The sequence below is a fragment of the Phodopus roborovskii genome, unplaced genomic scaffold (assembly GCF_943737965.1).
Source record: "Phodopus roborovskii unplaced genomic scaffold, PHOROB, whole genome shotgun sequence".
In the NCBI taxonomy this organism is placed as follows: domain Eukaryota; kingdom Metazoa; phylum Chordata; class Mammalia; order Rodentia; family Cricetidae; genus Phodopus; species Phodopus roborovskii.
Window position 1 is genome coordinate 5,397,817 of NW_026126639.1, and position 13,170 is coordinate 5,410,986.

Below are 13,170 nucleotides of genomic sequence, written 5' to 3' on the forward strand. Positions count from 1 at the left end.
GCTGATGTCCAAAATGGAGCCGGTCTGTTGGGAGGGTGGAGGGCTGGCCTCCACGGCTTCGGGGGATTCTGAACTATTCCCGGAGGAGTTGAGTGGTGTTGGGCAGGGCAAGTGTCAGTACACAGTCAGAGGAGCAAAGGTGTGGGAGGCTTCTCACAGTGATGGGCGGGGAGCTGGACCAGTCCGGAGCCTGCTGGGCGGAGTGAGCACAGGCAGGCTGGGGTCTCGGCTGCTGCTGTCCACTGGTAGGTTCTTCTCCAGGGAAGTCTCAGGCCCTTCGATGGATTAGATCAGGCCCTTCCAGTCTATCCTCGCCGATGGTGCACTGGTGGTGGAGATTTGTCGCATCTACAAAGGCTATTGTTTGACTGTGTCGTTGAGAACTGTGGCCAAGCCGAGCACACACAGCAGAACAAACACAGTCACTGTGAGTTTTCCCATTTCTCTTTGCCGGTCTCTTGGGTGTCAGAAGCAGTGAGCACCGTGGGTTGATTGATGAGAGACTTAGAGAAAGAAAGCGATGTTACCAGGATCATCTAAGCCTACCTCGGGAAGGCTGAGTTACAAAACAAAAGCAGAATTTCGCTAAAGGTGTGCTTGGGGTGGAGGAGTGCACCGAGCTTAGGATTGCCGAGGAAAGGTTTCTGTGAAGACTGTTCGCCAACATGCCACCAGTTGGGTCCCCTTCCTGGAACAAACAGTTAGGCACGGCTATAGGCCACTGCCCAGGACAGTAGGTGTGGCCTCCCTTGAAGTACTTGGCCAAGTCCAGGTTTGTCTTTGACAGGACTGGCTCCTAAGTGGCTTGCACACCACGCTGGTGGTGTAGGAGGATGGGAGGCCCCGATCAATGAGAGATGACATCGGGTCAGAAGGTTTTGCTGCACTGTTCTGGCCACATCGTTTGCCTTCATGACACCCAGAACCAAAGACGCTGGGTAACCCCGTGACCTCACTCCCTCCCATTTGACCTTGTCCCCAGGACGTGACAGTTGCATTTGGCTCACGTGCATTGCCTGATTTTGACTTTTCCTTTGGTCCTGTGGCTTAACCAAGGATGCTAGAGGGTCTGGTCCCAAAGTCAGTTGTCAGGTGTGATTTCCTGTAGCCCAGGCTATCCTCAAACTTGTGATTTCCCTGCTGCTGTCTTCCGAGAGCTGGGGTTAGACGTGTTCGAGTTACTCTCAGCCATTGTTGCTGTTTCCCAGCGTCACTTAACTTCCTCCACGCTGGACTGGCTGCTCCTGCACTGTGTGCTCTCCAGACTCTTGTTCTAGTGTCTTGTACAGTCAGGTAATGACAATAAACTTTCAAACATGGATGGACACACCATTCAAAAATGGATGGGCACATGATTCAAACATGGATGGACACACATAATTCAAACATGGATGAACACATGATTCAAACATGGATGAACACACACCATTTAAACATGGATGGACATACATGATTCAAATATGGATGGGCACACACCATTCAAACATGGATGGACACACATGATTCAAACATGGATGGACACACACAATTCATACATGGATGGACAATTTGGATTCCCTGTCGTCTAAATTGCGTGATATGATAATGCATAAGATGGAAGTTAATGTCTGAAACATGTCTTCTTGTGCTTTCTCACTCACAGGTAAAGGGCTGATAGAGAGCCAGAGCCTTGCTCTCATGGGTTCAAGTCACATGAGCCCAGGGACAAAACTCAGGGCTCCTGGACCTGTCAACTCTCTTGTAATGGAGTTTCCAAGGAAACGCAAAGGAAGTGATTCCGAGTCGGCCCAGTGAGTGCACATTGTTTCTAACCCCATGAAATCCATCAGTCGGCAAAAGGGGCCATGCTCACACCATCATTTCTAAGTCTATGGCAGTGTGGCAGCTGGCCACCACCCACCACTACCTGTCACTGCCCCTGCCTTCCAGGGCTCGTGATGATGGACGTCCGGGGGAGAGGGGGTCCGTTAGAATCTGAGGGAGATGATGGCACATAATCAGTGTCACTATGCAATGCTCACTCACGGTCACATCCAGCTACCCTCCTTCCTCACCGGGAGCAAAACGTTCAGCAATGCTTCACTCAGTTCACAGTCGCAGAACAAGCAGGCCTTGGTGGTCGCCGGTCAGCTTAATCTTACGAAGCTCTTGTTTCCATGCTTACTAAGCCAGGAGGATGATGAAGACGATGGTGAGACCATGATTCCCCATGTTACTCGATTGTCTGTTTTTGTGTTGCTGGAGACAAATCCAGGACCCCAAGTGTGCTAGGCAAGATTTGCGTTTTTGAGCCACACCCCAGATCCTCACCAGACGATCCTAGGCAGGTGCCCTAAACACTGAGCCACACTCCAGCTTGCACCCCCCCCCACACCCTTATGCATCTTGTGTCCTAAAATATTCTTTAATTATGCCCCCAAAGCTAGGCTTATGTCGTAACATTGTTTGGGACAAATCGTAGCATGGCACTGTATGTGAATGGGAAAGTTGGGAACCAGTTTCCCACCATACCTGAGAGGAGAATGCAAATAAGCTTCCTGGGTCTGTTTAAGTCAGTTCTCAGCAGGCTTCTCCAGGTTTGATCCCCAGGACAATGGCACTGGCGTGATTCAACCGTATGCCTCAAAGGACTTTCCAGGCCAATTGTGCGTGACTGGGAGATTTCTTCCTGAGTTAACTGTCTGTATTCTGCACCCCTCTCCCATTAACGAAGGACAGCTGGCCAAGGACAGTCACCTTCATCTTGAGTTATCAGTTGATAACAAGTAGTAGTTCCTACTAGGTTGTTTTTTGTTTTTGTTTTTGTTTTTTTTTTTTTTTTTGTTTTTTTGTTTTTTTTTTTTTTTTTTTTTTTTGCATGTGTGTGGTTATTTTGTTGTTTTTTAATCTTCTTTTGCTTTTTGAGACACAGTTTCTGTGTATAACACTACTTAGGCTCCATAATTCAAGGAGGGTTCTCCTTCCTCCCTTAAGCCTTTCTAAGAATAGTCTCATAGACATGCCTGGAGATGTGTCTCCTAGGTGATTCCAAATCCTGCCAGGTGGATGCGAGATTTAACATCCCAGGGGTGGCCCAAGGCCTCCTTCCTTCCGGGTCAGAATTCATGCATGACAGACACAATGGTGGAAAACTTTCCCAGAACCCTTTAACGCCCTTCTTTGAACAAGAATAGAAGTAGCAGCACCCAGTGGCGGCAGGCCGGGTATCCCTGCAATGTGAAGAGGGTGTGGCGTGGGTGTGGCATGTGCAGGAAGCAGGCTTTGCTCCCTGTGTCCCTTGGAGTTTCGCCCTGGCCTGGTTCTCCTTTGCTCCTATCCTGTTTCAAACTGCGGTTCTTGCTAAGTGCTGGATATGTGTGCTATCTCTCTCAGGGCGAGAGAGCCAGCCCGTGGGCATATGAACAGCTCCGTTCCCTTAGCCCCAGACTGTTTAATACTTGTCAAGGAAGCCCCGTGAGAACAGTCGCTTTCTGTGGCACTGATGGCTTTGGGTGGATAGCGGATCCCTTCAAAGGGACTTCAACCAAGAGCCTATGCTCCTTGCTGTGTAGTTATTCAACATTTACTAAGATCCTACTATGTGGGACTCAAGAGATAAATCAGCAGTTAAAAACACTTGTTGCTCTTTCAGAGAACCCAAGTTTGGGTCCCAGCACCCACAAATGACTCACAACTACCTGTATCTCCAGCTCTAAAGAATCTGATACTGTCTTCTGGCCTCCATGGGTGTCCCCTCCAACACACACACACACACACACACACACACACACACAGAGAGAGAGAGAGAGACACACACACACACACACACACAGAGAAACTCTAAAGATTCTGATACTGTCTTCTGCCCTCCATGGGTGCCCGCTCCAAGCACATACACAATACACAGACACAAATAATCTTTCAAAACAGATTTATGTCTATGAGTGTTCGCCTACATGTATGTATGTGCACCACATGTGTGCAGTTTCCACAGAAGCCAGAAGGGGGTGTAAGATCTCCCAGAACTGGAGTCACGAGCAGTTTTGAGTCACCTGTGGGTGTTAAAAGCTAAACTCCAGTCCTCTCCAAGAACAGAAATGCCATTAACCACTGAGCCATTTCTCTGGCCCTCAAAAAACAAACAAGGAACCAAACTACCATGTGACGCCTGGTAGAATATGCCTGAGAATCAGATGAGACACATTGCGTTTAAAAAGGAGAGCAACATGGAATGGGTGAGGATTGTTGAACAGCGATTACGGAAGTGTGGATAGCTCAGACCAGCTGAAGAAAGCACTGGAAGGAAGTTGGATTTAAAAGGCGTTGGAAGCAGTGCAGGACCCCTGTGTGAGGCTGATGGTGGCTGAACGAGAGGAGACATGATTGTGGAATATTATAAAAGCTAGACTCTCCTGAGCTTCATGACTGTTTGACCCTGAGGAAAACAATGGTTGAGAATGAATCGCCCTGTGCTGCCCACCAAGGCCACCACACAGAGTGGAGGAGACCAGAGGGGGCAGATGTGGGAATGCCTTTGGTCTGGAATTCCTTTAGGTGCAGGTTTCCCGGGCAGAGCTGCTTCCAAAGGCTGGAGTATGACAGATGTTTTGGTAGAACATAGCCAGGGAGCCACGTGGAGCCTTAGGAAGGTGCTGTGCACGTGGGAGACAGGCACCGAGCAGGGGATTATGAAGACTCCGATATTTAAGGAGAAGGGAAGCTGGGCCAATTGTCTAAGGTGCTGAGCTGAGTAAGGAGAGCCAATGAGGATGAGGGGCAGGAGGGATCACTGAAGCCAGGCGTGAAGGAAGACGTCCAACCAGCAGATGCCCAGGGGGTAGAGACCTCACAAGCCTGGCAACCTACCCTAGTCCCAGCCTCAGAACCCATGAAAATGAAACAAGGCCTGACTGCACAGGGCGTCATCTGAACTCTGTGTGCGGCGGCGGCGTGCACCCCAGTGGTGATGGTGATGGTGGTGGTGGTGGTGATGATGGTGATGGTGGTGATGATGGTGATGCTGGTGATGATGGTGGTGGTGATGGTGGTGGTGGTGATGATGATGGTAATGATGGTGGTGGTGATGGTGATGATGGTGGTGATGGTGGTGGTGGTGGTGATGGTGATGGTGATGATGGTGATGGTGATGATGGTGGTGATGATGGTGATGGTGGTGATGGTGGTGGTGATGATGGTGGTGATGGTGGTGATGATGATGGTGGTGGTGGTGATGGTGGTGGTGGTGATGATGGTGGTGGTGGTGGTGATGATGGTGGTGGTGGTGATGATGGTGGTGGTGATGGTAATGATGATGGTAATGATGGTGGTGATGATGGTGATGGTGGTGATGGTGATGATGGTAATGATGGTGGTGATGATGGTGATGGTGGTGGTGGTGATGGTGGTGGTGGTGATGATGGTGGTGGTGATGGTAATGATGGTGGTGATGGTGATGGTGGTGATGGTGATTGTGATGATGGTGATCGTGATGATGGTGGTGTTGATGATGACAACGATGTTGATAGTCATCATAAATAAAATAAAAATTGTGAAAACCTTACTGGGGTAGTGGGCAGAAGTGGAGGCTCTCCTTGGCTTGTGCTTTGGAGAGAAGGTCTGGGTGCACAGCTCAGGCTAGTCTTGAACTTGCAGTGGTTTTCCTGCACCAGTCTCCAGAGTGCGGGGATTACAGGCTTGAGCCACCATGATTTAAATATGGAGAAGCTTCAGTGGAGACTACGTGCTTTCAGAGAACCAATTGGAAATGGAAGACTCAGGGTCAAAAACCACAGCAACAAAACCAGAGTCAGTGCTGTGTCTTTCAGATAAGGGCCGCAGAATTTTCTAGACACAGTCCGGAGCTGGATGGGAATGAAGTAAGGGTGGCAGCTAGGCGAGTGTCGGATCATTTCTAATGAGAAGAGGCCACTCACGGTCCCATAGGGGAGGGAGGAAACCACAGCCCTCAGACCTCACATGTCTTAGCTCAGGAAGCTCATGGTCAAAGCCATTGGACGTGGCGGAGGTAAGATGATTTTACGAGCATTTCCCCCAGAAGCTCCAGTTTCTCACGTAAATGCAGTTGCAGTAGGAGCATCCTGAATGCAATGCCATGGGTCCCACACCCTAAGTGCCTCTGGGCAATGGGGTGAATATTAGCCAACAAGATTCTTCCTCCCTCCCAGGGAAGCTCACAGCCAGACAGAAAAACGGCGGAGAGACAAGATGAACTATCTGATTCAGGAGCTGTCATCTATGATCCCTCCACTCAGTCCCGCTGCCCGAAAACTGGACAAGCTCAGCGTCCTGAGGAGGGCGGTACAGTACTTGAGGTCTCTGAGAGGTAAGTAAGCATGAGAGATGCCCCAGGCTGGACTCCATCTCTACATCAGAGAGCTCTGTTACTCTGTGGTTGGTCCTGGCTGTGGTATGTCTGTCCACCTTACCATGCCCACGCAGAATTGTACCCATTGTCTTCACATGAGAAGATAGGCTGTCAGACACCAAAAATCCCAACATGGATGTGTGGACCAGCGGATTAGGAGGTCAAGGCCATCCTTGGCTACAAATGGAGTTCAAGGCCAGCCTGGGCTACACGAGACCTTGTCTCAAAGCAAAGTATAAAACAGATGTACACCTTGTGGTTCCTGCTTAGATCTCTGCCTTTAAAGCCAAGCCCAGAGCAAGGGTTTCAGAGAACAGGGTGTTTGTTCTGTGGGCTCTGGCCACAACCCTGCCAGGCTGGGGTTGCTGGAGAGAGCAGAGCCCTCTGGTATTTCCTTTTCTGTGCTTGGAGATCTGCGTTCCATCAGTCTGTTGAGAAATAAGAGTCCCTTTTACCCACTCTCCAGGCTGCCACCAGTCTGTTGAGAAATATGAGTCCCTTTTACCCACTCCCCAGACTTGCATACGTTACTTGGTTTCCCTTGAGTCTTTAGCAATGAAAACTTTCAGGCTCTACCAGGGTCATTTGAGTCCATCCCAGAGATTACCCAAGGACCTTCATATTAGCCTTGTCCCAGGGGGATGTGTAGTCAGCTAATTCAACACACATGAATTGAACATCGGCTACAAACCTATTCTCTACTAAAGAGAAAGAGGGAGGGAGGGAGAGAGAGAGAGAGAGAGAGAGAGAGAGAGAGAGAGAGAGAGAGGGAGAGAATGAGGCAAGGTCTCTGCCCTCTGGATGTCTCCGCTGACAAGTGGGTAGACCCACAACGAGGTCATTGTCACCTGGTGTGGGGACAGTGAGGTGGCTCAGCAGGAAAAGGTGATCGATTGTCACCAAGCCTGACAACCTGAGTTTGGTCCCTGAGACCTACATGGTGAAGGAGAGAACTGACCCCACCCCCCACCATGCACAAATAAATCAATGTTTTGAAACACAACAATAAAACCCCCTCGTGTGGTATGTGTCCCAGCAGAGGTGTGCGCTGGGAGGAACGATGGGAGCTGAGCAGGACAGACGCTCTCTAAATCCATCACCACTTCCTGGAGCTGATGTATCTGGTGCCATAGCCCCTTCTCAGCCATCATGTGGCCAGCTTCTTGTCCACACAGCCTGGCCAAGCCTGGGGCAGAAAGTACATTAGTGAGGTTCTGTACTCCAGTGTGCCCAGTACAGCACGGTCGTACTGGTTCTGCAAAACCTTAGACACTGTGTGGGTTGTGTTATAGATGCCACAGTCAGAGGGCGGCCCGTGGATTGTGTTATAGACATGGCAGTCAGAGGGCGGCCCGTGGATTGTGTTATAGACATGGCAGTCAGAGGGCGGCCCGTGGATTGTCTTGTTTGGGTCCACAAAGAATTTCTCTAAGGGATGATGAGATATTTTCGGCCTTACTGTTCCAGCTGTTAGTTATTTGCAAACTAAGGGAGCCAAAATCAAATCCCCTATCCCCACTCCGTGCCTGGTAGAAAGTTAGTCAAGGGCTGGAATGGCACAAAAGTGTTTGCCCCACACAAACGTTTTAAACGCTTCTTTAGTTTGGTTTTGTGTCATTGAGACAGGGTTTGAACTCAATGTAGCAATGTAACCTTCTGCTTCTCCTGTCTCCATGTCGTGAGTGCTAAGCTGATGCATGTGCCCTATACCCAGCTATAATAGCTTATTGTCATCAGCATCATTATTGCCCTATACCCAGCTCTAACAGCTTATTGTCATCAGCATCACTGTTGTCCTATACCCAGCTATAATAGCTTATTGTCATCAGTATCATTATTGCCCTATACCCAGCTATAATAGCTTATTGTCATCAGTATCATTATTGCCCTATACCCAGCTCTAACAGCTTATTGTCATCAGCATCATTATTGCCCTATACCCAGCTATAATAGCTTATTGTCATCAGCATCATTATTGCCCTATACCCAGCTATAATAGCTTATTGTCATCAGTATCATTATTGCCCTATACCCAGCTCTAACAGCTTATTGTCATCAGCATCATTATTGCCCTATACCCAGCTCTAACAGCTTATTGTCATCAGCATCATTATTGCCCTATACCCAGCTATAATAGCTTATTGTCATCAGCATCATTATTGCCCTATACCCAGCTATAATAGCTTATTGTCATCAGTATCATTATTGCCCTATACCCAGCTCTAACAGCTTATTGTCATCAGCATCATTTTTGCCCTATACCCAGCTCTAACAGCTTATTGTCATCAGCATCATTATTGCCCTATACCCAGCTATAATAGCTTAATGTCATCAGCATCACTGTTGTCCTATACCCAGCTATAATAGCTTATTGTCATCAGTATCATTATTGCCCTATACCCAGCTATAATAGCTTAATGTCATCAGCATCACTGTTGTCCTATACTCAGATCAATGTCATCAGCATCACTGTTCTTCTGTACCCAACTCTAATAGCTTAATGTCATCAGCATCACTATTACTTTTCAATACAGGGGTTCTCTCTGTAGCCCTGGCTGTCCTGAAACTAGATTTGTAGATCAGGCTGGCCTTGAATTCACAGAGATCTGCCTGCCTCTGCCTCTGGAGTAGTGGGATGAAAGGCGTGTGCCACCACTGCCTGGCTTCACATTGTTTTTTTTAAGTCTTTTAGTGTTTGTGAAGAGTTCCAGAATTTTCCCCTTTAGAGTAATTTACTTGAGTTTTAATAAACTAAGAAATTATCAAATATGGGTATGGTTACACTCTCTGTGTATTTGAATATTAAAATGAATAGGTTTAGTGGTTCACATCTGTAATCTCCTTATTCTGCAGTGTGAAGCAGGATTGCCATGAGTTCATGGCCAGCCTGGGCTGTAGAGAGAGTCTGGCTGGGGATGTAGGTCAGTTGGTAGAGTGCTTGCTTAGAACACGTGATGCTCTGGGTTGGATTCTCAGCACACATAAACTGGGCATGGTGGCACACACCTGTAATCCAAACTCCTGGGAAGTGGGGGCAGGAAGATCAGGAGTTCGAGGTCATCCTGGGCTACATAGTGAGGTCAAGGCCAGTCCAGAATACATGAAACCCTATTTAACAAAGGGGGGGGGGAGAAGGAGGGAGGGAGGGGAAGGGAGGAAGAGAGGAAAGGAAGAAGGAAGGGGAAGGGAGGAAGGGAGCGAGAGAGGGAGAGAGGGAGGGAAAGAGGGAGGGAGGGGAAAGATGGACGAATCCCAAGAGTCAGCCTGAGGTGTTACAAACCCCACTGTCAAGGTAATATCAGCACCAGCTCATGGACAGCGTTCACCGAGCAATTACTGAATTTCTCTGTTTTCAGTAACTTTAGTTTATTTGATTCTAGGCATGACAGAGTCTTTTTTAGGAGAAAATTCTAGACCTTCATTTATTCAGGATAAGGAACTCAATCACTTAATCCTCAAGGTGAGTGGCTGCACCTGGATTTGGATGGGAGTGGAGGTGGCCAGGGTGGGGATGGGGTGGGGTGGGGTGAGGGTGGGGTGGCCAGGGTGGGGGTGGGGTGGGGTGGGGTGGGGTGGGGTGAGGGTGGGGTGGCCAGGGTGGGGGTGGGGTGGGGTGGGGTGGGGTGAGGGTGGGGTGGCCAGGGTGGGGGTGGGGGTGGGGTGGGGTGGGGTGGGCGGGTGTTCAGGTCTTCAGGTCACCTCTTTCGTAGCCATCAGAGTCTGTGTCTCACATTTCCTCAAAGTAGGCATTGAAGATAATGAAATGTCCTTATGAATGAATAATGCCTCATTAGTTTGGGAAGAGCAATGGACACTTCCCAAAGGAAGTCTCCATTGCAGACCCCTCACGCCTCCTCAGGGCCACCCTGGAGTCCAGTTCTTAGACCTCTGTCATCTGAAGACTAGGCGACGATTCATTCAGAGCTCTGCTGCTCTGGCCTCATCCTCTCACAGGCCGGGCTTTGCAGACCCCACAGCAGAAAATTTGTGCTTGATTGACGGTCTTGTCACGTGCTGTGACATTGGTACATGTTGTTGACTTTTCTTTCTCTTCCCCCCCTCCCCCCCCCGCCGAGACAGAGTTTCTCTATAACTCTGGCTGTCCTGGAACTCAGTTTGTAGACCAGGCTGGACTCAAACCTAAAGATCTGCCTGCCTCTGCCTCCCCAGTGCTGGGACTAAAGATGTGCACCACCACTGCCCAGAGCATTTTTCTTTAACTTAAAAAAAAAAAAAAAAAAAAAAAAAAAAAAAAAAACCTTACTGTTTTATTTTAACTTAATCTTTAAGATTTACTTTTTATTTGTGCATATGTGTTTGTGTCCCCCTGTCTCTGTGTGTCTGTGTGTGTGTGTCTGTGCCTGTGTGTGCGCACGTGTGTGTGTGTGTGTGTGTGTGTGTGTGTTTGGGGTGAGGGTGCCTTGGAGGACAGACAGATCTCTTGGAGCACAGGTTATAGGCAGTTTGAATCACCTGATGAAGATGCTGGAAACAGCTGAACTGTATCTCCAGCTCCTGGAGAGTTAATTTAAAACATGTTATTAAGCTGATCTCTGTGTGTGTGTGGGGGGGGGAATGTATGTCCTGGCATGTGTGTGTGCATGTGTGCATAGATCACACAACAGCTGGTCAGACTTGATCTCTCCATCCATTTTGTGGGTCCCAGGATTCATGCATGTGTGTGTAGATCAGAGAACAGCTTGGCAGCAATTGTCTGTCCTCAATGCCATCTCACTGGCCCTGAACAGTGAGTTTTGTGGATATGGAGTGATCTTTAGGTTGGATAATCATGCCCAGTGATTTGGAGGCCACTGATCATGGAGGGTTTTCCTCCTTATTACTCCCTGTTTCTCCCCCAGTACATGTCTGCCCGTCTCTTCTCCTGTTTGTTGTGAGTCCCAGCACTGGGAAGGTAACTCAGTTGGCAGAGTTCTTGTCTAGCAAAACCTTGGGCTTGCGGCCCCAGCTCTGCACAAACCAGGTGTGGTGGTGAAAGCTTGGAGTCCCAGCACTTGGGGTGGAAAAGGCAGGAGGATTTGGAATCCAAAGTCTTCCTAGACTATATAGCAAGTTTGAGTCCAGCCTAAACCACACAACGACTATTACAGAAGAGAGAGGGGCTGCTCTGTAGAACGCCACACTTGCCCCCCTGTCCAGCCATCCCTTTCTGGGCAAGTGGCTTACCTGAGGGATTTGCTGGCTGAGCAGGATGGAAATACAGGCTATATTAAAAGATTTAAAATGTATTTTAATAGGTGGCATTATAATTCAAAAAGAATAGAAAGGGTTCGTACCAAGAGTGTCCATCCTGGAGAGATGGCTTAGAGGTTAAAAACACTGGCTGCTCTTCCAGAGGCTCCAGGTTCAATTCCCAGCACCAGCCTCCTGGCTTACACTCATCTGTAACTCCAGTTCCAGGGGATCGATGTCCTCTTTGCCTCCATGGATACTGGGCACGTATTTGGTGCACAGGCGTAGATGCACCGCCCCCCCCCCACACACACACACAGTCAACCCTTCCACTCAGCTTCCACAGCATGGGCCATAGCAGCTGCTGCTAGTGATGTGTCTTTGGGGGTCTTTACGGGACCCCCAAACCAAATATTCTGTAGCTAAAATTTTCATATCAACAACTTTAGAATTGAATCTGACATCCTCTATACATCGTATAAAAACTTTAGACTGAAATCTGCCAGCTACCTTAACAGCTGTATTTTAATGCCGCCGTGATTTCCTCAACAGCCAACCCGGTTTTGGTTTTGTTTTAATCCTAGACGGCGGAAGGCTTCCTGTTTGTGGTTGGGTGTGAAAGAGGGCGGATTCTCTTCGTATCTAAGTCCATCTCCAAAACCCTGCAGTATGATCAGGTATCAAACCACGGCGGTGTTCTGATTGTTTTTGTTTTTTGTTTTTTTGTTTTTTTTGTTTTTTTTTTTTTAACAAATCCTAACCTGAAGCTGTGTCTGGGCCCTCCCTTCTCTTTACCACTAAGTCAGAGCTTGGAGAGAGATGGAGGACAGTGAACTCTTATGGCCGCCACCTGTGTCTCCTTCAGACACTAAGAGATGATGTCATTTCCTGAGCCTTAGCTTTGTCCACTGTCAAGATTGGTCTGCAGTCAGGATGAAATGACCAAATAAGATGTCACGCTGGAGCTTCTTGAAAGTGTTGGTCCCTTCCAATAGGGACACCACCGCTCATTACTAAGTTATAGGCATTGAATAAGAGCTGTGGTCCTACTGCTAATGACACAGCAAAGCCACATTGATCGTGTAGCCAGCCACACCCCTCTTGCTTCAGGAGGCTACTCGGAAGCTGCCCCCAAAGCCAGCCTGCAGAGCACAGCTTTGATAGCAATGCCTCCCGCTGGCTTCGCTGCTGCCAATTTTAGGTTAGCAGCTAATGAGACAAATGATAGAAAGGGAAGTCAGAGCCTCTATGAGGGAGGCTTGGGACCTAAGAACCCCAAGCTGGAGACAGCTGGAACACAAATGGTGTCGGGACAGATGAAAGTGGAAAATACCATCACACTCACACTCACATACCTACACACACACTCACACACCTACACACACCTACACACACATTCACACTCTCACACACCTACACACACACTCACACACCTACACACACCTACACACACACATTCACACTCTCACACACATACACATACACTCACACACCTACTCACACCTACACACACATTCACACTCTCACACACATACACACACACTCACACACCTACTCACACCTACACACACACATTCACACTCTCACACACATACACACACACACTCACACACACA

The 13,170-nt window shown here is 48.5% G+C and overlaps 1 protein-coding gene across 1 annotated transcript in view; it reads left to right on the top strand.

Annotated features, from left to right (window-relative positions):
• Bmal2 (basic helix-loop-helix ARNT like 2) overlaps positions 1-13,170 on the top strand; it is a 36,473-nt gene that overhangs the window by 7,861 nt on the left and 15,442 nt on the right. Inside the window, exons 2-5 of the mRNA XM_051173374.1 lie at positions 1,643-1,790; positions 6,165-6,322; positions 9,745-9,824; positions 12,139-12,231. Of these exons, the coding sequence (XP_051029331.1) occupies positions 1,643-1,790; positions 6,165-6,322; positions 9,745-9,824; positions 12,139-12,231 (479 nt within the window). The remainder of the gene's footprint in view (positions 1-1,642; positions 1,791-6,164; positions 6,323-9,744; positions 9,825-12,138; positions 12,232-13,170) is intronic.